At 39.0% G+C, this 25,107-nt stretch overlaps 1 protein-coding gene across 2 annotated transcripts in view; it reads left to right on the top strand.

Annotated features, from left to right (window-relative positions):
• Window positions 1-626: 626 nt before the first annotated feature.
• Window positions 627-25,107, top strand: part of mapkap1 (MAPK associated protein 1) — a 49,388-nt gene continuing 24,907 nt past the window's right edge. Inside the window, exons 1-6 of one of the 2 annotated variants that reach the window (XM_034192059.1) lie at window positions 627-943; window positions 4,809-4,847; window positions 14,997-15,086; window positions 15,189-15,337; window positions 17,525-17,697; window positions 17,840-18,016. In XM_034192059.1, the coding sequence (XP_034047950.1) occupies window positions 661-943; window positions 4,809-4,847; window positions 14,997-15,086; window positions 15,189-15,337; window positions 17,525-17,697; window positions 17,840-18,016 (911 nt within the window). In that variant the 5' untranslated portion in view covers window positions 627-660. The remainder of the gene's footprint in view (window positions 944-4,808; window positions 4,848-14,996; window positions 15,087-15,188; window positions 15,338-17,524; window positions 17,698-17,839; window positions 18,017-25,107) is intronic. The other variant, XM_034192060.1, reaches the window with a different exon arrangement.

Raw genomic sequence — 25,107 nt, 5'->3', positions numbered from 1 at the left:
CTACATCTTGTTATTGTTCATTGGTCCACGGTGCCATCTGGTTTCCTTTCCACGTTCTAAGATTTCGTATAGCTTACATGTTGGTTGACTCAGACAGAATTAGATTATTTCAGTATAAATATGAGAAGAAATGATTTTGCCCATCAGGTTGCCTCAGAATGCCCAATTTTCATCTCATATTTTCAAAACATCTGCAACATCCTCAGCCGATTCACTCCTCCATCAATATTGCCATCCTACAGTAGTCAAATGTTTCTGGAAGAACACTTTGCCAACTGTGTTTAATCTTATTTTGTCAAACAGAATCTGTAACATGTTAAACATACACATAGCATTACATTGCATGAGTGCAACATTGTACTTTTTCTCTATACTCTCTGATCCCTTCACTTTGAAATATGGAATTTTTATGTATCAAGTTCCTCAAGGAATCATTTCAGCATCATAACCAGTGCATTTGTTGCCCTTAAGTTCAATAATGCCTTGCCTGTTTGCTATTCCTAAACAGGTATACACATCATTCCTTCCTTGGAACAAAGAAAATAATCAACAAAAAGGTCAAAGATGACTGCGATCCTTTTTACACAAAGGAAATAACGGGATTACCCAAAGTACAGAGTTGTGGAACCTTCCAAGCTTTGACGAAATAAAGGAGGAAAAATGGCTTTTCTGGATAATCCAGCCATTATTTTGGCCCACATCAGACAGTCTCATGTGACCAGCGATGATACAGGAATGTGTGAAATGGTACTAATAGACCAAGATGTTGATCTGGAGAAGTGCCAGCTGACTTTGGTGCCCGGCAGCAGCTGTGAATCAGCTGGGTCGGGCACCCTAAGCGATGGGAGCAGCAGCGGAACGGACAGTCATGCCTGTGACCTCTCCCAGTCCATGGACATCACCTCAAGCTGGGATTTTGGTATTCGTCGACGCTCTAACACAGGTAGGCTAATTTCCGCAGTGTGGCTTGTTAGCAGGGCTAGCTTTGTATTCAGCCTGAAAGCATGCTCTACTGTTGTTTGGGAAGGGGCTTGTGTCTGTAATCTGGGTCAGTGGTAATAGCAAAGTTAAATTCTGTGGCCCTGAAAGGTTGTTGCTACACTGGTAGAATGCGCAGGGTTAATTTGCAACTGTTCTGAGATACTGAACACAGGACAAATTCATCCTGATTGCAGCCTTTGTTGTTGGGATTTATTTATTTTGTTTTTGTAAAAGTTGATTTATTCCCTGTCGTTTTTTCCATGGATCAATACTTTATCGAAGTTAACATGTCAGTTGATAATGATGTAGTACACGTGTATACGTCATGGAAGCATAGGTGGGAAAAGTGTAAGAGCTCAGTTGTATCTACTGTCATCTGCAGGAAAAGTCAGTTTGTGTCCGTGAATGTTTTGATATGAGCAGCGATTGAGAAGATTAGAGAATGACCCAGAAAAGAAAAAATAAAAAAAAAACCTTATCTATATATAATATAGATTAAAAACTGAGGGAGTCAGATGGAAATAAATATATGTGGTTAAAATATTACACTTGATCTGACTATGAGAGATCAGGGTTTTAATGTCAAACATATTCGATTTATACAAAAATAGCCATTTTAGAATGAGAACCACACTCTATTTTTTTCTGGGTCAGGCTCAAAACCTCTCAGTTGCCCCTCATACATCAGCACATAACCAGCTCGATTCAAAGAATGCAAAAACCCACTCACCTACTGGCCAGATCAGATTCAAATTCAGGACCATGTCATCGCAGGATTACAATACTAACCCGAGCTGGATTTCACCACCAAGCTCTTGGTTCAGTTTGATTCTTGCGGGGTCAAAGTTAAACGCCATAATAAAAAATATGGAAGCTCATCGCAATATGTATGTTTGTCTTTTACATATATATTTTTCTTTAGTTCAAAATGATTGCATATGCAATGCTGTTATATAATTAAAGCTAAAATTGGTAACAAAAACTAACATTTAACCACATGTCAAAACTGAGGATATAATCAGTGCCTTAAGTCGTTGGACAGTGACATAGTTTTTGTAATTTTACATCTGTACACCACCATGGAGGTGAATTTACATAATGAAGATGTGTGCGTAGCATTGACATCAATAATTAATTAAGGGTGATAACAAAATGTCACATTAACTATTTAGAAATTTAAGCCATTTCTAAACACAGTGCCGTCTCCAAGACCATAAGTAATTGGACAAACCAATGCAATTCTACAACAAAAAACTGAGTGACTGTACAAGAAGGGGACTAGTGACAGAACCCACCAAAATAATCTATGACGACTCTGAAGGTGTCTCCAGTTATACAGCTTCATGATGGAGAGAAACACAGAAGGATTTTCTAGCCATATTAGCTACAAACGAGGGTGACAAGTAGGTGGCGATGGTCGCTTGATGGGTGTTACTGGGGCGTGGCCAGGTCATGGTTACTTGGCATTGCTGTGCTCAATCTCTAATGATAAATTAGAATGGATGGGGAAACCCGACATTGTCACTGAGTTTCTCCTCCATGCTTGACTTTTAATGGAACCGAAGTTCACTTGATTTGTTTTAGTCTAACGTCTTTCACAGTGATGCTCTTGTCCTGCTAGTTAGCATGTTAACATCTCTGTAAGATGTCTTGTAAATCACTACAGAGGTATTATCTGGTTACACTAACAGCATTGTTGATTTAGAGGTGTTTATTTCTTGCTAACGTTTGCAAAATATGAGTAGAAATGCCAAACATATTAGATTTATACAGAATTATTATGGCTATGATGGTACGCGCGCTCTGATTGGCTAATTTCTGGTCTGATATTTACCCCTGTCAGACCGTTAACATGACAACTGGTCCGGATCACGTATCAGATTTGTGACGTTTACATTTTTCACAGCGTGAAATAAAACAAAACAAAAAGCGAACAAAGAAAATAGAATTAACAGCAAACAAGCTTGAAGTGGATGTACAAAATGAAATGAAGACCAAGAAGATGAAAACACAGCTCTGAATAGTCAAGAACAGATTGAAAACTTTGTTACAAACCAGAAAGCTAAAAACACGATTAGAAAAAACCAAGTTGGACATGAACATACTCCATAAATATTTAAACAGCATATGGAGACACACAGATTGATATCTTACCAGATAGTTCTTCATAGAGGTGAAGAAAGCGAACAGGTCTGACAAGAAGACTGACACTGTCAGCAGCTTTCATATTTGGGCGATACCTTAAATTTGCGTGTTTTTATATAATAAATTATTAACCTCGTTATGCTCGGTCTGTACTGTCAACACGTTGGCCTGATATTTTCCTGTACAGACCTCACACTGGGTTAATAATCCTTTCAAAATAGCTGTTTCAGAACATTTTCCACCATGTTTTGTTTTTGTTCAAGTGAGCAGCTAGTTGACGTCACACTGCCTGTTTAGTCTGAATGCAGACTGCTGTGCCGCATTGATTGGCATTTGCATGAAATAGACTTCTCTTCTATTTTTTACAGAAGCTGCATATTGAAATAGACTTCTCTTCTATTTTGGTCCCGCCTACCTAGCAGCATAGCATCGCGTGTCTTGTAGCTATAAAATGCCCAACCTGTTTGAAAATGAACGGCAAGTTGTTGCTTTGCTTCTGTCACTTGTTGTTGATTGTAGCTAATTTGCCTGCTTTCACACCTGTTCATTTGTTTGGTTCCTTTTTTTTTTTTTTTTTGGACTGGGTGCAATTTTGATCACGCACGAACTGTGGAGAGCTGATGTTTGCTGTTTGGTATACTTATGTATTTTTGGTCAAGGATAAATGCTGCCAAAAGAAAACATTAACAGGACTAATATTTTTTACAGACGCTACATATGAAATAGACTTCTCTTTTATTTTGGCCCCACCTACCTGGCAGCATAGCGACACGTCTTGTAGCTATAAAATGCCCAACCTGTTTGAAAATGAACGGCAAGTTGTTGCTTTGCTTCTGTCACTTGCTGTTGATTGTAGCTAATTTGACCATAGGGTAAAACAAAATTTGCCAGGAGGCACATGCGAGACTCGAGTCTAGATTTGATCCATTTCCTTGTCTTAAAATCCTTCCCCCTGCACTCCACTGTGATGCTGTGACAGCTGTTGCACCAGACAAATGCTGTGATGTTGTAAAGTAAATTGAGTTGAAGTTACCATTCAGTCCCAGTGATTTGGAAATGTTCATGTATCTTGATTATGAGAGGCTAAATTACAAAAATGAATGCTGTCCAATACTTACGGATCAGACCGCATTAAAATGCAATAATGTTGCGTCATTTGGGAAATGATAGAAAAATGTGATGAGTTTGTAATTTAAGTCAAGTTGCCCATATGAATTGTATTGTTGTGTGAATGGCAATAGATCAATCTGCTTTGGTCTTTCTTAAGAATATTACCCTGATGTGCACTGCATGATTGACACCACTGAGTATTGGGGTCTTTGAATGCCTTTGAAAATCCAAGGTTTGTCATAATCAACATGAAATAATCACAGGAGTATGCATTGTTGGGACTGGGTTGTAGGTGTGTTTGTGATGTGGAAAATTGTATGACGTTGGTTTGAATGAAGCAAGTGTGTGAAGGTTCACGCAAAACTTTTTTAAATGGTACATTTGGTGTGTGGTGATGGAGGGAGTCCAAAGGTAAACATAAAGGGCATCATTCCTTTTGGCTCCCTTGGCTCATGTGCTGCTTTCAAGGGGTTGGTTCTCGTGGTTCTGGGTAGAAAGCTGCAATGCAATCCTTTGAGACTTTCAGATTCGCTGAGAATTTGAGAGCTGACCTGTGGTGGCTGTCTCATCAGGAGAACAAGAAGACAACCAAGACAAACCTGGGGCTGCTGGTAAGAAGAGGGACACGTGGGAAAGTTTTGCCTGCTTTCACACCTGTTCATTTGTTTGGTTCTGTTTATTTGGACTGTGTATAATTTTGATCACGCACAAACTGTGGAGAGCTGAAGTTTGCTGTTTGGTATACTTATGTATTTTTGGTCAAGGATAAATGCTGCCAAAACAAAGCATTAATAGGACTAATATTTTTTACAGAAGCTACATATGTTGGCTAACAACACCCCAATCCAACAGGGGGTGGTAAAGGGTGCGTGCATTATTTTATTTAGTAAGTTCAATGTAAGTACATAGTATAATTGTAAACATGTTTAAAAAAAAAAAGGATGACACAAGAAAGTGAAAACATGTATTTCTGTTGTGGTCCATTAAAAAAAATTAAATGACAAAATAAGAGTTATAATTAAATAAAATAACAATAATGATGATAACGGGGTTCTCGCCAGCACAGTTGAGCATTGGGGGGCCCCTATGCTGTGATTTTGGGCCCCTATGCTGTATGCTATTTAACCAGCATAGGGGGCTTTTCTGTTTTTTTTTTTTTTTGTTTGTTTTTTCCTTTTTTAAAGGACATGTCGCATATTGTCCCAGTTAGGAACACAAAGTGGCCCTCAAAATGCCGGAAATAGTGTTTCAAAGGGATAAAAATTTCGGGGGGGGGGGGGGGTCTGTCTGAACACTCTTGCTCTTTAATACAATATATGTGAGAGGTGATAATAACTTCCATTTATAGAGCGCTTTTCAAGACACCCAACACACTTTACAAGTTGTATTATTCATTCACTCGCACATTCACACACATTGGTAGCCACAGCTGCCCTGGGCAAACTGGCGGAAGCGTGGCTGCCATTCTGCGCCTACAGCTCCTTCAACTACCACCTCATTCATACACAAGTAAGGTGGGTTAAGTGACTTGCCCACAGACACAATGGCAACATGTAGATTTTTGACAAGGTGGGAGCTGGATTCGAACTGCCGAGCATTCGGTCATGTGATAGCTCGCTCTACCAACTGGGCTATTGCCACCTTAAAATTTATAGTATTTCATTTTTTTGTGTGTTACTTGTGTTCATGTGTTCTGGTTACTGACAGTATCTATTTCTACACTGGCCACGAGATCTATGCTGTAGAATTGAAAGACTCCTTTAAAGATTTTTGGAAGTAATTTTTTTAACCCCACCTGCTCCTTATTTCCATTATGCATGTGAAGATAAGATTTTTGCCTGCAACAAGGCTATACATGTCCAACAGGTTCCAGACAAGCTACATGTAAGTTTGCACCTGCTCCTGATTTCCAGCACCCACACTCTTAACCCGAATTAGTTGAGTTTACTAGAAAATTGCGTGGAAACCCATTAAACCACTTTAGTTTTTACACAAGCTAAAACTAATCAGGTGAAGTTGTATTAACACATCACAGTAGTAGTTGTTACTCAAAAACATTAGTTCACATAAATTATTTCTCATTGGTGTAAAATAACAGTTTTAAGTTAAACATACAAAAACATATATAACAAATAACATGACACTCCCTTTCGCTGCTCCCTTATTTGCACTCTGGGTCGCCACGGCAAATCCAAGGTGGATCTGCATGTTGAATTGGCACGTTTTACGCCGGATGCCCTTCCTGACGCAACTCCACATTACATGGAGAAATGTGTCAGGGGAATAAGCATTATTAATCAATACTTAAAACAATTTGTTAATATAAGTAATGTCTTTTATTGTAATTTAATTAATTACACCATCTTGATTTTGAGACTATAATATGTCGTTTCAACAAAAGTGTATGGAACAGAAGGAATTAAAGAATACTCTGGCGAGCGGTGTGTAAGAACGTGACACTCTGAGCTTTTCTGCACTCTACCACAAGGAGGTGATTTCTCTGAACGAGATTACCAGCAGTTATACATGCCGATAACTGCTGGTAATCTCGTTCACATAAAATCCTTAGAAGATTGCCTTGCAGCAGTGAGAAGTTGGATGTCTACAAACTTCCTATTTTTAAACTCTGATAAGACTGAAATGATGGTTCTTGGTCCAGTGAGACATCGGCATCTGTTTGACCAGTTAACACTTAGCCTCGTCTCGTGTGTCATACATCACACTGACAAAGTGAGGAACCTTGGGGTAATTTTTGATCCTACATTGTTCTTTGACCTCCACGTTAGAAATATTACGAGGCCTGCTTTCTTCCACCTGCGAAATATAGTGAAGATTTGTCCCATCCTGTCTATGGCTGATGCTGAGACCCTGATCCATGCATTTATCTCTTCTAGATTGGACTACTGCAATGTTCTATTTTCTGGTTTACCGCAGTCTAGCATTAGGGGTCTCCAATTGGTTCAAAATGCTGCAGCCAGACTTTTGACACGAAGCAGAAAGTTCGACCACATTACACCCAATTTGGCATCCCTTCACTGGCTTCCTGTCCCAGTGAGATCAGATTTTAAGGTTCTGCTACTAACCTATAAAATTATTCATGGACTGGCATCTCCCTACCTAGCTGACCTAATTAAACTGTACCGGCCTGAGCTTTACGTTCTCAGGGTGCAGGACTACTTTGTGTCCCTAAGGTAAATAAGAAGTCTGTGGGTCACAGAGCGTTCTCTTATCGTGCCCCTGTTCTGTGGAATGATCTCCCTGCGTCAATAAAACAGTCAGATTCTGTGGAGATTTTCAAGTCCAGACTTAAGACGCACGTATTTTCCCTTTCATATGGCTAGCATACTGGTACAGTTTTGTTTTACGCTTTTTACTCTTTTAATTCATTTATTAGTAATTGGAGCGGGCTGCGGCCTCAACTTTACCTAAATTCTGGGTCTTTTAGTGAAGTTTAGGGCTAGTGGCCGGCGATCACCTTAGTATTTCTCTGTTTTTCTTGTTGTTTAATGCTGGCAAATTATACAGTATTTTTTTTGTCTTTCTGATGCCTGATTCTGTTTTTTCTCTGTTTAAGGTGCGGCTCCATCCAGAGATGGGAGTTGTATTTGTGTTGGCGATCCTCCTCTCCTGTACGCCAATAGCATTTCTTGTATATTCGTCCGTGAACTGTTCTGTAATTTATGTTTGTAGCATGGCCCAAGCAGAGGGTCACTCCTTTGAGTCTGGTCTGCTTGAGGTTTCTTCCTCAGAGGTAGTTTTTCCTTACCACTGTGGCTCTGGGGGTTGGTAAGGTTAGACCTTACCTGTGTGAAGCGCTTTGAGGCAACTCTGTTGTGAACTGGCGCTATATAAATGAAAATAAACTGAAATTGAGGTGCTGTTTTATTTTCAACCCCAACAACACAGAAAGTGGTGGAAAGCATCAACGCAATACAATTTTCACTTATGGTGGCAACAGAACACTTAACTAAACTTGCCTAACCCAACTGAACTATTGAACACAATAAATCATTAACACTAACCACACTGTTAAACTAACACGAAACACAATAACACCACTTAAAACTCCCAATACCCCGTACTCCCATGATGCACTGCATACCAGCTCACAGTCTTAGCGACCGGTCCGGCGATTGCTACAATACATTTAAATGTTCCAAAGACTTTTATTTAAAAAACATAACAAAGGAACACTTCATGAACACCTTGTCAACCAAAAGACAAGTAAAAAGGAAAAATCCAAAATTTCAAGAGGGATTATGAACACACAGCGTTTAACAATACCTGCCATATTGTGAACAGGAAAAAATACTGACATGCATTAAAACTGCACTGTAAAAAATGTGACAAATTGAATAGATTTTAAGTTCTACAATTTTGTTTAAACAGTATTGAACACATTAACTACACCTAAACAAAAAAAAAAAGTGCATGTTAATAAAAGCAACAGTTGAAATGTGTTTGATTTAGTAATAGCACGCCAAATGATGAGTTCATTCATTCATCTTCTACTGCTTAGTCCAATTAAGGGTCGCGGGGGGCTGGAGCCTATCCCAGCAGTCATAGAGCGCGAGGCGGGGTACACCCAGGACAGGACGCCAGTCTGTCGCAGGGCCACAAATAGACAAACAGCCACACACACACACACCTACGGACAATTTTAAAGATTCCAATCCACCTAACCCGCATGTCTTTGGATGTGGGAGGAAACCGGAGCACCCGGAGGAAACCCACGCAAACACGGGGAGAACATGCAAACTCCACACAGAAAGGCCACGGGAATTGAACCCACGTCCTTCTCGCTGTGAGGCAACAGTGCTAACCACTAAGCCACCGTGCTGCGCCAAATGATGAGTTATATTGCCCAAAAATAATTTCAGTTTAGCTAACGGGTTGTCACTGGACCAGTCTTTGGGCTAAACTAATTTCCAGAAAGTTATCAACAAATAATTAACTTGAAGCCTGCATTCCACTTTCTTTAAGTCAGTGTTTCTTTCAAAAACCCACAGCCAAGTGTACATGGCATTGAGCGGAGAAAAAAAAAGAAGCAGCACTTAAACACTAAGCTAATTTCAGCATTTAGCAGAGAACGGTCTTTTAAGTTATGTGTTGCTCTCAAAAATCCACAGCTTTTGAATTTGAGCACAGCAGGATGAGTGGAAGTCTTCACACGGGACACGCCCACACCGGTTGCTAGGTAGAATTTCAAATGGGCCCCTCCCTTCCCTGACAGAAACTTAAGACAAAACGTTAACTCTGCTTAACATGATCATTGCACTGAAAATTTCAGTTGAATAGTGCAATCAACTAATTTAGTTTAGTAATGAGAATGGTTTTTGTTTTTTTACAAAACACGAAAGAATAATTGATAACTCAGAAATTTAAGTTAAAACCAAATCTGGGCACTAACCATCCAACAGGTGGCAAAGTTGGTTGTATTTATTTATTTATTTTCTAGGCTTTTTTTTTTTTTATTGTTGTTGTTAACAGCATGACCAGTAACTTGAAAGATTTGCTTGTCCTTGACTTAAATCTGCATTTCCCAATTTTTGGTCCTCACAACTCAAAGTTGTTCAGCAGCTGATGATTTGCTGAACACGCCTGATTGAGTTGATCTGCTCTGATTAGTTCAGGGATAAATGGGAAATGTGCAGTACTTTTTGTTCCAACGACCAAGATTAGGGAAACACTGCCTTAAATCAACCAGATAGAAATCAACCAAACTTTGTTAAATGCTAATAAGTAAGATGGAAACAATACGGTGTGTGTGTGTGTGTGTGTGTGTGTGTGTGTGTGTGTGTGTGTGTGTGTGTGTGTGTGTGTGTGTGTGTGAGACAGAGAGAATGAGTGCATGACAGTAAGTACATTGACTTAAGTAATTTACTATATTTGAAGTAATTGTACTTAAAGTATTTTCGGTTTTCTGCTATTTATAGTTATAGTAATTTAGTAATTGTGAATAATATAAAGGAATAAATAAACAAGATTAATTTCAAAGTTTGTATACTACAATACAGATTGTGAGGTTAACATTTTACACTAAGGATCAGTTGTTTGTTAATGTTAAAGAATTAGGCTGTTTGCCATTTTAAAAAAAGAGTGCATTAGTCTGTAATTGCTGGTCTTCATTCTACAAATAATGAATGTTTGAGTTCAATATTACGAATATTTCATGAGGTGAAAAATGGAATGTTCCATCTTTCCTCTCATGAAATATTCATTCCATTGAAAGAATGAAAAACAAAATAATTTGTTTTTATATAACAGCTAAAATAGATCCTCATCATTTGATATTTTATTAATTCATAAACAGAAAAGGGACTTACATTTTGTTCTACTGGTGCTTAACAGTCCAACATGCACTTTAAATTGGAGTCCAAAATTGTGACAGTGTAGTCCATGATGCCTTGCACTCTTTATGTACTTCAAAAAAAAAGACCTTGTCTAGTTCCTCAGTCCAGCGAAGAATCACGACAGAAATTTGTCCAGCTTTGCATCCTAACAACTCTTCATGCCTCCAGACGGCTTTCAGCAGAGTGAATTTTTTTTTGTGTGTGTGTTAGAAGAAATAGCAGTGTCAATTAGCTCCTTTAAATCATTGTCTGCCAGCAAAACAAACTCCTCTGTGTTTAGCTAAACACCGCCCTCGGTACTGCACGGTGGTCGGTGCATGCAATAGCACATTTCATATAAATGCAAAGGCAAATGGTACAAATAATCCATGTCACGTGACATACAACCCACCAATCAAATGACAAGCATCCACTCAGCCGTTATATAAAGAGTAAAAGGTTTGTGTTGGGGGGGTGTTGAGTCTTTGTGTTTCAGGCAGCTGTGTACTGGTAGTTTCCTCTGCTGGTTTAATAACACTCTTCTGTAGTGTGTTTTCGTCAGCCCCAGTGCAGCCACACTAAGATCCCGAGTCAGAACACTTTCAGCTGAGCACTGGTAGAAGTAGGAGAAGGAGAGCAGTGGCGGCAGCTGGGATATGTTTGCTCTTCTCAGTATCGAGTAGAGCCGCTGCTGTGCGTCGTTCACCATTGAGGTGGTGTTGACAGTCCATGTGAGGACCTGTCAGACGTGTGTACCAAGGAACTTCAAGCTGTTCTCTCGCTGTCCACCAAGTCTCCTCTGATGGGAGCAGGTTTCTCTTTTTTTCAGAGTCAATAATCCGTGCCTTCATTTATTTTAATCTACAGTGGGGTAAAAAAAAGTATTTAGTCAGTCCCTGATTGTACATGTTCTCCTACTTAGAAAGATGAGAGAGGTCTGTAATTTTCATCATAGGTACACTTCAACTATGAGGGACGAAATGAGGAAAAAAAAAATCCAGAAAATCACATTGTAGGATTTTTTTTTTTTATGAATTTAAATTATGGTGGAAAATAAGTATTTGGTCAATAGCAAAAGTTCAACTCAATACTTTGTAACATAATCTTTGTTGGCAATGACAGAGGTCAAACGTTTACTCTAAGTTTTCACCAGGTTTGCACACACTGTAGCTGGTATTTTGGCCCATTCCTCCATGCAGATCTCCTCTAGAGCAGTGACGTTTTGTGGCTGTCACTATGCAACATGGACTTTCAACTCCCTCAACAAATTTTCTATGGGGTTGAGGTCTGGAGACTGTCTTGGCCACTCCAGGACCTTGAAATGTTTTTTACGGAGCCACTCCTTTGTTGCCTGAGCGGTGTGTTTGGGATCATTGTCATGCTGGAAGACCCAGCCACGTTGCATCTTCAATGCTCTCACTGATGGAAGGAGGTTTTGTCTTAAAATCTCATGATACATGGCCCCATTCATTCTTCCCTTAACACGGATCAGTCGCCCTGTTCCCTTTGCAGAAAAACAGCCCCAAAGCTTGATGTTTCCACCCCCATGCTTCGCAGTAGATATGATGTTCTTGGGATGCAACTCAGCATTCTTCTTCCTCCAAACACAACGAGTTGAGGTTTTGCCAAAATGTTCTATTTTTGTTTCATCTAACCACATGATATTCTCTCAATCCTCTTCTGGATCATCCATATGCTCTCTGGCAAACTTCAGACGGGCCTGGATGTACTGGCTTAAGCAGGGGGACACGCCTGGCCCTGCAGGATTTGAGTGCCTCTGCGTAGTGTGTAGCCTTTGTTACTTTGGTTCCAGCTCTCTGCAAGTCATTCATCAGGTCCCTCCGTGTAATTCTGGGATTTTTGTTCACCGTTCTCATGATCATTTTGACCCCACGGGATGACATCTTGCATGGAGCCCCAGAATCAATGGTCTTGTATAAATGGTAAATGGACTGCATTTATATAGCGCTTTTCCATCTGCATCAGATGCTCAAATCATCATAAAATAATCCACCAAATCTTGAAATTTCAAAATACACAGACAAGCAAATAATTGGTTCGTAATATGTTTTTTTTTTTTTAACTTATAACTCTTATAGCTTTCTTTTGTAACAAAAACTGGATTTGTTTTTGTTTTATATGTGTTTCCCCAAACCTCAATACAATAGGTCATATTTGGGACAAGTAATGAATGATACAGCATGACCATCGAATGTTGGGGGAGAAAATATTGTGCTTTATACAAAATTGAAATAACTTGAAATTTTCGGTTTAACATATGTGAGTTTTCCAACTTAATTTATCATCAATAAAAATGCCAAGAAGTTTAGTTTCAGACACAATTTCAATTTCAACATTCTTCAGTGATAAGTTTCTATTTAAATTCCTGGGCTTATTTCCAAATATAATACACTTTAAAATGAAGTGACAATTTATTGGAGTCAGGCCAATATTTCAAATTTAGTAATTCCCTCTCCATCATTTCCAAAAGTTGTCCCCACTACGGAACACAGTCGTGTCATCGGCAAACAAAATACAACGCACAGACTTTGATACCAAACTTATATCATTATCATACAACAAAAACAGCAATGGCCCAAGGACTGACCCTTGGGGCACCCTACATGTAATCCTTAATAATTCTGAATTTGTCCCTCTAAAATGGACACACTGATACCTATTACACAAATAACTAGCTAACCAATCCAGGGCTAATCATCTAATGCAGTACTTCTGTAATTTGTTCAATAATAAAGTATGATCTATAGTATCAAATGCATTCTGTAAATCAAAGAAAACTCCTATAGTGTATTGCTTCATCTCTATTGCATTTGTAACTTGTTCAACAAAATCAATTATAGCCAGAGAAGTGGTGCAGCTTTTTCTAAAACCATACTGCTGTTCACTGAGTATATGATGTTTGGATATAAAATCATTCAACCCCTTTACAAATATTTTTCCCAGGATTTTATAAAACTGTGATAACAAAGAAATCAGCCTATAGTTTGAAAAGACATGCTTGTCAATAGATTTAAACAAAGGTATCACCTTAGCTATTTTCATTTTAGAAGGAAATTTCCCAGTCATTAGTGACAGATTGCAAATATAAGTTAAAGGTTTAATAATACAATGAATAATATAATGGAGAAAGTCCCATTTGTAATGGGATAATCCTTCAAGAAAAAAAAAACAATCAGGATCAATATTATTTTCAAAGTTGTGAAATCCATGTTCAGCATCTTAAAAAAATTTTAAATTAAGCGCCTGAGCAGGAATTTCATCATCAGATGAAGAAAACAGTCTATAGGATTAGACATTGATTTTACATGAGGATGTCACCGTTTTGTTTCCTTGTTTGCACCTTTCTTCAATTATATTTCTCCAGATCTTGTTCTTCTCTAATAGTGTTTTAGCTTCTTCTGGCAACCCATGTAGTTTAATATAGATTTTACAATTTGATATCTATATAGCCTGTATCTTGTTTTGCTTTTTCATAAATCGAGCCTGTCTTACAAGATCTGAGTTTTTTGGTTAGATGTTCATTAATATACACATTTGTTCCTTTCAGGTTTTTACTTGCTTGCGAACAGCAATCTTTTGTTTTCTATTTACAAACCTCAGGGTTGTAGTTTTTAATGAATTATGACCTCTCTGGGGTAGAAGGTGACAGGTTTCAATGTCACTTGAATTTATTGATATTCCTTTTTCATTCAAAAAAAAAAATAAAATCACCTGCTCCTCCACAGACTGATTGTCCATCTCTGTTTTGGTGGCCTAGACTCTTAACATTTGAAATCCAATTTCTGCTCAAGGCTATGATTCAAAGCATTGTCGATGACACCTTTAAATAATATAAATTTCATGCATTGCAGGGCTGTTGAACTGTCAGACATGTACACTGGATTGACTTGAATGTGGTTGCAAGGTGCTTTGTGCAATTATGTAGCAAAGCAAAAGTTCCCTGTTGTGACTGTATTGGCCGATACTTGATATTAAATGACTGACTGACTGAGAGTTGAAGGAGACTTTGATCGGGACGTCCCTGTTACCGTGTGATTAAAATGTGAGTTTCTGTGCAAGTTTACTGCAACGCACATCAGTAATCATATCAGATATAATATTAGATCATTGTGCACTGCGCGGCTATCTTCATTGATCAGAATTTAATGCTTTTGTGCAGCGGTGTTCATGATACTAACAGTTACTGATTTTGAATCAGAATGTGCTTGCAGAGGAGGAGGATCACGGACCCTTCAGACACATTTGTTGTCCAAGTGTTTGCAGAAAAATGGGAATGTTTTCGAAGAACAAACTGGCTTTGGTCTTGAAAGTAACCGCTTAGCATGTTTTTGTGAATGCTGATGGTTTTTCATTAGGTTTCTCAAAGATTTAGGTCTCCTAAAAATAACAATCCTTTAACTTTTTCAGCTCAAAGACTTGAAAGGCTAAGGAAAGAACGCCAGAATCAAATCAAATGTAAAAACATTCAATGGAAAGAGAGATCATCCTCACAATCGGGTAAATTTCACTGCCACGTCTCAAATCAAACAAAAACAAAAAACCTTTTTGGCTTCAAGGCAGCAATTAATGAACAAAAATCTTTGTCTTGTTGTTGTTCAGGGGAGGATCTAGGATCTTTGTTTGAGAAACAGGATTTCAGAGACCGGCCGCGGACAACAGGAGTCAAATCGGCCCTTTCACTGCGGCTGGAGCAATGCCCTCAGCAGCTCAACAACCCCTTTAACGAATACTCCAAATTTGATGGAAAGGTAAGGTATTCTATTTTTTTTCTAATTATAGATCCCTTAAACAATGGTTTACTGGGTATGTCGGAATTATTCTGTCCTTCCTTTGATTAAACCTCTTCAGTTGGAGAAAATTGGACTGCATTTTGTTTCATTTTCCCTTCTTTTTAAAAAATAAATTGTATTTGTCGATTGCATGTACAGAGATTGATCGAGTTGTTAGTTCAGGTGTTTCTTCTCTGATCCGTAATGTATGCGAGCAGCTGGTATGGCCGTGGGGTGGGTGTGTATCCTTTTGTGATCTTGAGCACAGACCTCTCATTTCTGTTAACCACCATCTTTTATTTCTGCAGAAAAGGGAAATGTATTCTTCCGCGGCACAGAAAAAAACATGAATTTTTACTGTTTCAGTTCAGATTTGTTGATATTTGACCATCAGACCTTTTCCTAGTGTAGGTTGCAGTCTGGTTTTTGAAATGGAGAAAGATGAAAAAATGAATGTTACTCACCGCATTTGTTTTGAATTTAGGATTTGTATTTTGACATGAGTTGACTGGAGTTAATTTTTCCTAAATAATTAACCGTACAGTACCATATTGTCTACATCTTAATGATTGGTGTACGAGGATCAGCTGAAAGGTTCTGCATCCTCTCCCATTATTTTAATAACAAGAAAGATATTCTCATTACTTCACACGTGTAGATATTAACTGTATGCGTGTAAATTATCTTTGCACACGTGCATTCAGTGGAAACTGCTCCTCAAGCGAAGAAAAAGGTGCTGTGAGCGAGAAGTAATATGTGACCAGCGCAACCCCGCCCTCTTGAAGTTGATCGTTGCTCGCGTGGTGGATTTCTGCACTCTCGCTTGAAATATGTTGGAGGGTTTTGGCATTATTGGGGAGGAAACCAGGGGTCGGTACTAGTGCTGCCGTGATTGGTCATTTCTGAAGAGCGACGTTTGATTGACAGCCCTCCTCTGAGGCAAAAGTCTTCTGAAATGAAGGAGGTGCTGTTGTCTTCTTCAGGGAGGTGGTGCCATAATGGTTTGCATGTGATTTAAGAGGCTTTACTTACTTTGCCTTCTGATGGTTAATAATCACATTATTCCCCTTGATCGGTTTGGGTGTAGAGAGTCAGCCTCAGGTGGGTGGGCTTCATTAATCTCAGGTGATTTTTAGGACTTTCTGTAATTTATTATGAAATAATACTGAATTTATGTGGAAATGATTGTTGTACAGAAGCTTCAGAGATCTGTTGCTGAGACAGAGGATGACTGGAGTGACGTTTTAAGCAAAACGAGGCGATAATTGGTTAACGCCGTTGTGTCCGACTGACTTCTGTGTCAGTGAGAAGGTCTGTCAATCAAACCTCGCTCTTCAGAAACAACCAGTCACAGCAGAGCCAGTGCCGACCTGGTTCCCTCCCCATAGTGCCAAAACCCTCCCCCCATAGTGCCATAAGTTTCAAGTGAGAGAGCAGAAATCATCTTGGAGAGGGCGGGAGCGTGCTGGTTGTCTTGAGGAGCAGTTTCCTCACACACAGAGATGATTTGCGTGCGCATAAAATGCCCCAAACGCATTTTTTACGTGAGTGTGTTTTGGCGCTGATCCGACGCCATCCCTTCACTTGCTTAAAGAGAACTGGGTGTAAAAGTGACATATTTGTTGTTGTTTTTTTAATAAAAGTAAAGTTATCCATAATTTGTGCCATGACATATGGTGTCTGAAAAGGGAGGGTCTGTATAAAGATGATTGTAACTCTGAAATGGTTAGTATGTGAGATATATGTTTTTGTATTTATTTATTTATTTATTTTTGGTTAAACCCCTGCTTGTTGAGCACCTCCTTCCATGTGCTGTGCAGTGCCACATCCTGCTCTTTTAAAAAATGATCTTCCAGGGCCGTTGTAAATTGAGACCTTGTCTCAGTAAAATCACCTAATTATTAAACTTCGTCAACTATTGGTACTGTTGCACCAATAAGAACCACCAACCTAAATTTTAGAGCCCTCTGCAAAATTGAAAAATGGCACAAAATTTAAATAGCAGAAAGTCAAACTTGCATGCCCACTGACATTTACCAATGTATCTGGTGTCACACATCTCCAGTACCATGGTCCTTCAGGAAGTTGTGCTTCTATTGACTTTAGCGCTTTACTCTGAATTAGAAAATGTATGTCTAACCTCCATATCACGTCACCCTTTCTTAGGGCCACATTGGTACAACTGCAACAAAAAAGATAGACGTCTACCTATCAATGCAGATGGCTCAGGAGAAAATACATCCAATGACTGTGGTGACCATCGCCAACGCCCGTGTGCATGACCTCATTGGACTCATCTGTTGGCAGTACACTAGCGAGGGTCGGGAGCCCAAGCTCAAGTGAGAACTAATGTGTCATCGACATATATTTTGAGTAGACACAGTACAATAAAATTTTATTCAAAATTTTATTTTTCTAGAAGAAATCTCCCCCCCCCCCCCCCCAGGTTGCTGTATGTCATGTGTTTCTGCACTTTCACAGTGAGAATGTGAATGTGTACTGCCTCCACATTGCTGAAGATGATGGCGAGGTGGATACTGACTTCCCACCTCTGGACTCCAATGAGCCGATCCACAAGTTTGGTTTCAGTACTCTGGCACTAGTGGAGAAATATTCATCACCTGGTCTTGCTTCCAGACAGTCCCTGTTTGTGAGAATGTGAGTGCAGCCTGCTAACCACATGGTTTCTTCAACAGTCTACTGATGTAGTCGTGAAATAATCCACCAAAGACATTTGGACTTACCTGGAGACCGCTTTCTAAAAAGTGATTCAAATTTAGCTCTTTATCTGGATTTGAACAAAATTAGGTTCTTGGACAAGCAGTCATGCAAAAACATGAGTGATTTGGTTCATTCATTGTGTTGTCTCTTGTCTGCTGATTCTCTTTATGTACACTGTGTTAGGTTGCCAGTGTCCCTTGTCACTAGATTGATTTGCATATAATCGTGAAAGTGTTAGGTAGTAAGATAATGTAGTTGAATCTCTGTGTTCTCTAGCATTTAAGTTTAGTTGCATTCATCACTTCAATTGTGGAGTGACTTCTTCTTGTTAGCACTTTCTCTTGTTGCATACATACTTCAGTGGTGATCAAAACATTTTGACTGTTCTCAGTACAGAAAATAAGTATTTGAACACCCTGCGATTTTGCAAGTTCTCCCACTTAGAAATCATGGAGGGGTCTGAAATTTTCATCTTAGGTGCATGTCCAGTGTGAGAGACCATAATCTAAAAAAAAAAAAAAATCCGTAAATGACAATGTATGATTTTTATTTATTTTTATATATATATATATATATATATATATATATATATATATATATATATATAATTTATTTGCATGTTACTGCTGCAAATAAGTATTTCAACACCTGTGAAAATCAATGTTAATATTTGGTACAGTAGCCTTTGTTTGCAATTACAGAGGTCAAACGTTTCCTGTAGTTTTTCACCAGGTTTGCACACACTGCAGCAGGGATTTTGGTCCACTCCTCCACATAGATCTTCTCTAGATCAGCCAGGTTACTGCGCTGTCACTGAGAAACACAGAGTTTGAGCTCCCTCCGAAGATTTTCTATTGAGTTCAGGTCTGGAGACTGGCTAGGCCACTCCAGAACCTTGATATGCTTCTTACGGAGCCACTCCTTGGTTATCCTGGCTGTGTGCTTCGGGTTGTCATGTTGGAAGACCCATCCATGACCCATCTTCAATGCTCTAACTAAGGGAAGGAGGTTGTTCCCCAAAATCTCGCAATACATGGCCCCGGTCATCCTCTCCTTAATACAGTGCACTCGTCCTGTCCCATGTGCAGAAAAACACCCCCAAAGCATGATGCTTCCACCCCCATGCTTCACAGTAGGGACGGTGTTTTTGGGATGGTACTCAGCATTCTTCTTCCTCCAAACACATCAAGTGGAATTAAGACCAAAAAGTTCTATTTTGGTCTCATCTGACCACATAACTTTCTCCCATGACTCCTCTGGATCATCCAAATGGTAATGGGCAAACTTAAGACAGGCCTGGACATGTGCTGATTTGAGCAGGGGAACCTTCCGTGCCATGCATGATTTTAACCCATGACGTCTTAGTGTATTACAAACAGTAACCTTGGAAACAGTGGTGCCAGCTCTCTTCAGATCATTGACCAGCTCATCCCGTGCAGTTCTGGGCTGATTCCTCACCTTTCTTAGGATCATTGATACACCACGAGGTGGGATCTTGCATGGAGCCCCTGTCTGAGGGAGATTGACAGTCATGTTTAGCTTCTTCCATTTTCTAATAATTGCTCCAACAGTTGATCTTTTTTCACCAAGCTGCATGGCAATTGCCCCGTAGCCCTTTCCAGCCTTGTGGAGGTCTACAATTTTGTCTCTGGTGTCTTTGGACAGCTCTTTGGTCTTAGCTGTGTTAGTAGTTGGAGTCTTACTGATTGTGTGGGGTGGACAGGTGTCTTTATGCAGCTAACGATCTCAAATACAACCCCTGGCAATAATTATGAAATCACCGGCCTCGGAGGATGTTCATTCAGTTGTTTAATTTTGTAGAAAAAAAGCAGATCACAGACATGACACAAAACTAAAGTCATTTCAGATGGCAACTTTCTGGCTTTAAGAAACGCTATAAGAAATCAGAAAAAAAAAATTGTGGCAGTCAGTAACGGTTACTTTTTTAGACCAAGCAGAGGGAAAAAAATATGGACTCACTCAATTCTGAGGAATAAATTATGGAATCACCCTGTAAATTTTCATCCCCAAAACTAACACCTGCATCAGATCAGATCTGCTCGTTAGTCTGCATCTAAAAAGGAGTGATCACACCTTGGAGAGCTGTTGCACCAAGTGGACTGACATGAATCATGGCTCCAACACGAGAGATGTCAATTGAAACAAAGGAGAGGATTATCAAACTCTTAAAAGAGGGTAAATCATCACGCAATGTTGCAAAAGATGTTGGTTGTTCACAGTCAGCTGTGTCTAAACTCTGGACCAAATACAAACATGGGAAGGTTGTTAAAGGCAAACATACAGGTAGACCAAGGAAGACATCAAAGCGTCAAGACAGAAAACTTAAAGCAATATGTCTCAAAAATCGAAAATGCACAACAAAACAAATGAGGAACGAATGGGAGGAAACTGGAGTCAAAGTCTGTGACCGAACTGTAAGAAACCTCCTAAAGGAAATGGGATTTACATACAGAAAAGCTAAATGAAAGCCATCATTAACACCTAAACAGAAAAAAACAAGGTTACAATGGGCTAAGGAAAAGCAATCATGGACTGTGGATGACTGGATGAAAGTCATATTCAGTGATGAATCTCAAGTCTGCATTGGGCAAGGTGATGATGCTGGAACTTTTGTTTGGTGCCGTTCCAATGAGATTTATAAAGATGACTGTCTGAAGAGAACATGTACATTTCCACAGTCATTGATGATATGGGGCTGCATGTCAGGTAAAGGCACTGGGGAGATGGCTGTCATTACATCAATAAATGCACAAGTTTACGTTTATTTTGGACACTTTTCTTATCCCGTCAATTGAAAGGATGTTTGGGGATGATGAAATCATTTTTCAAGATGATAATGCATCTTGCCATAGAGCAGAAACTGTGAAAACATTCCTTGCGAAAAGACACATAGGGTCAATGTCATGGCCTGCAAATAGTCCGGATCTTAATCCAATTGAAAATCTTTGGTGGAAGTTGAAGAAAATGGTCCATGACAAGGCTCCAACCTGCAAAGCTGATCTGGCAACAGCAATCAGAGAAAGTTGGAGCCAGATTGATGACGAGTACTGTTTGTCACTCATTAAGTCCATGCCTCAGAGACTGCAAGCTGTTATAAAAGCCAGAGGTGGTGCAACAAAATACTAGCGATGTGTTGGAGCGTTCTTTTGTTTTTCATGATTCCATAATTTTTTCCTCAGAATTGAGTGATTCCATATTTTTTTCCCTCTGCTTGGTCTAAAAAAGTAACCGTTACTGACTGCCACAATTTTTTTTTTCGTGATTTCTTCTAGTGTTTCTTAAAGCCAGAAAGTTGCCAGTGGAGGTGGACTTTTTAGAGGCGGACTAACGTTTGCTGATTAGCAGGTGTTGAAATAATTATTTGCAGCAGTAACATGCAAATAAATTATTAAAAAAAATCATACATTGTGATTTACGGATTTTTTTAGGGTTTTTTTTTTTGGATTATGTCTTTCACAGTGGACATGCACCTAAGATGAAAATTTCAGACCCCTCCATGATTTCTAAGTGGGAGAACTGGCAAAATCGCAGGGTGTTCAAATACTTATTTTCCTCACTGTAGGTAACAATCTCTGGTGTCTTGAATTGAAAAATGGAGGTCTTAGGCAGCATGAAACGAGATTCTTCAGTGTATGGTGATGTCTACATCATTTGTCAGGCCTGCATTAAAGAAAATCTTGTTCAGGTGACAAAAGAAGGGCTACATTGCAGGGTAGTGCAAGAGTCCATCACAAGCTCAAAGATGTGGAGAACAAACTCACAACTGAGAGGATATTGAGTTCTGAGGAGATGTGTCTAAAATGGCATAGATCCTGTTACAGTTGGTTCACCAACAAGACAAATATTACGAGACTAGAGAAAAGGTTGATGTCTCAAGACAGAGGAAACCATTGCAGGTCCCTCCACTGGTCCAGAGCTGCAAGACTCAGAAGTGCCCCCAGTACTTTCAAATGGGCCCTTTGCATATTCTGCCAGGAGAAGTCTGACAAGACTCTGCACAATGTTGAGACCTTCAAGATTCAGAGATGCAGAGTTTGATCGTGATCTGCACATTGCTCTTGCTTTTTGTGGTGATCTTATGGCAGCAGAAGCAAAATATTAGTTTTACAGTTTTACCCACATTTGACATTTAGAGACATGCAAAAAACATGTTTCATTTCAAGCTATCATTCTTTTTAACTTCATTTTGCTCATTTGCTTGCCTTGGTCAAATTAAAGATGACTTACTTTTTTTTTGCCGGTAACAATACCAGGCAGTCACTAAATAAATACATTTTTTTGCTAACTATGGGGTGAAGGAGTAGGGATACAGCTTTCCAACAACAATATTTAAATTCAGCAGGTCATATTACATAGAAATCGAAGTTTTATGTTCTCTTCTAATGCAAACACAAGCAGACTTTTGAAAAGCTTCATGAAATGAGCGGCCATTTTGAATTATGCACATAATGGGTGAAGGGGTAACGATACAGCTTGCCAACATTTAAATTCAGCAGGTCAAAATACATAGAAAAGGATGTTTAGTTTGCTTTTATAGTACATATACAACCAGAATTGTGGAAATTTTGATATAATTGGTGGCGATTTTACTTTATGCAAATTAGGGGGGAGGGGTAAAGATACAGCATGCCAACAGCAATTTTTGAACTCTGCAGGTCAAAATGTATAGGAATAAGTCTGTTGTCTGTTTTTAACATAAAATGCCTTGGCCACATTATACAAGCTTCTTTTCTGAAAATGGACCCTTACTATGTTGTCTTCTTTTCCATACTTCACGAGGTGTGTTTACATTGTGCCCTGAACCGGAACTCTGCTAAAACCGACCCCTTGCATGAGTCACGGCCACAATTTCACAGGTGTGAAATTCACAACTGTGAAATAGCGAATTACAAAATGCTGTGGATTTATAATAAATCAATAAAACATTTGTCACAATGTTAAGTAAAGTCTGGATCAACATCTGGTGCCAGGTGATTGCTAAGACACTGCAAAAATCAGGATCTCTCCAAGTATGTTTGTCTAATTTCCAGTCAGAATATCTAATCTGCACTTAAAAAAACACAATCACTTACTTAAAAAGTAGAATACCAGTAAGATATAAGGACTTGTTTTTAGATAAATACCCTATTTTCTGAAATAGGAATTATGTTGTTTTTTTTGTTTTTTTTCTTTGTACTAGTTTGGGAGGTCCTGCAACTTACATATGTTCATTAGTAATAATAATTAGTAATTACAATGACTATTTGTACAGGACTTTCTAAAGAATCAATGCACTAAATGAAATAATACTATGAGTTAATGACACCTCAACAATGTACAAAAATTCCAAATTAAAGAGTTAAAAAAAAAAAGTCAGTCCCTTCAGCTTCTCCTTCGTTTCATTCGGTGTTGCCAAAGCAGATCCAAGGTGGAACCACATGCTGATTTGGCCCATGTTTACAGCTGATAAACAGAAATATGGTGCATCTTATACTATTGAAAATACGGTAAATTTTTAAGTGAAAGAGCCTCTGAAACATCTCGTTTTGAGTTGTGTCCGAAACAGTACAAGCTTTCCTGACTCACTGTGGCATTTTTTTTAAGCTGCTGTGTTACTTGCAGAAGATGTAACACTTCCTAATACTGGTAAACTAAAGCTCAAAATGAGTTTTCTAAGTGAATTTCAAGATCTTATTTCACAAAATATTCAGGAAAGTTTCACTTGTTCCATTGGCAGATTTTTGTTTTATTGCAAACTGTTTTGTTTTTTTAAACTTGTTATAAGTAAATAAATCTTCCTCACTTCGAGTATTTGCCAATTCCAGTACAGTTTTCCCTGTCTTTAAACAGCTACACATAATCTGTTAATAAATATTTTTGTCTCTGCAAGTTATGAAACAAATATTCTACTTCCTGTTGGATGCTTCTATTTATTACTTTTGTATCGCATGCTTTTATGTCACTTATTTCCTTAATCTTACACATGCTGAGGACCTTGAGCTACACATGCTTTGCTGCAACTCTTGTCTTTCAGACGTTTCTCTGTCAGGATCTTTTTGTTTGTTGCCTATACTCCCTTTCCTGTTGTCAGAAGGCATCTTGCCGATGTGACTGTTTCACTGTTTCTTCATAAAACCTCAACCAAACACTTTCTATCAGACAGCTTGACAGAATTCTGTGCTGCTGATCCTTTTGCAGAACTTTCAATAAACCTTGTATAAACTCCTCTTCTTCTTTTTTCCCGCCATCACATCCCTTAAAGACATAAAAACATACATAGCTTAAAGCATGAATGATGTCCAATAGAAGTCTTTTTGTTTTGTTTTACTTCAGATATACAATCCAGTAATTTTGGACAATATCTGAAAGATACCCATCTGAAATACTTGCTTGGTTTCTTTGAAGCTCAAGTTATGTGGTTCTGGAAATCACCATCTTGGCAGTGCTTAACTCTACTCCACCCCTAGTGAAGCCATAAATAGGCAAAGAGGTGGAGCATGGCCAAGACCAGTGTGACCTGGGTGGGATGGATAAAATCTTAACATCGCTCCAGTTTTATTAAAATCCACAACAGAAGAACATTGTGATTGCATACTTAGTTGGGCTCTGTGCCATGGAGTGGCGCAGAGAGGAGGAGGACACAGAGAGCCAGATGTGTGGCTCCACACGGCTTTTGTCTTACTCGTTTTCCCAAACATCAGGAACGGCAGCAGCAGCAGCAGGTGTTCCACCTGTGGGAGCATGCTGATGAGCACTGGAATGAAACTTTTAGCTGGCTTGGCCTCACTGTCCTTCAGCATACTGCTGCAATGAAACTGAATGCGGTGTAGCAGGGTTTAATTGTGCACACGTCAGAGAAGAACGCTGTCACACTCTAAGGATCACCACTAATCAAGACGGATCAACACGCTCAGTTGCGACCTCCACGGCATGAGGTGAATTGAGGGTGATGTGTGACATTCATGGAAGATTTTTTTGACAGCCAAAAACATGCTCCACGAATATCACACACCAACACGCACTATTAA

Source organism: Thalassophryne amazonica, chromosome 17 (genome assembly GCF_902500255.1).
Source record: "Thalassophryne amazonica chromosome 17, fThaAma1.1, whole genome shotgun sequence".
Taxonomy (NCBI): domain Eukaryota; kingdom Metazoa; phylum Chordata; class Actinopteri; order Batrachoidiformes; family Batrachoididae; genus Thalassophryne; species Thalassophryne amazonica.
This window is presented reverse-complemented; position numbering and strand designations above follow the sequence as displayed.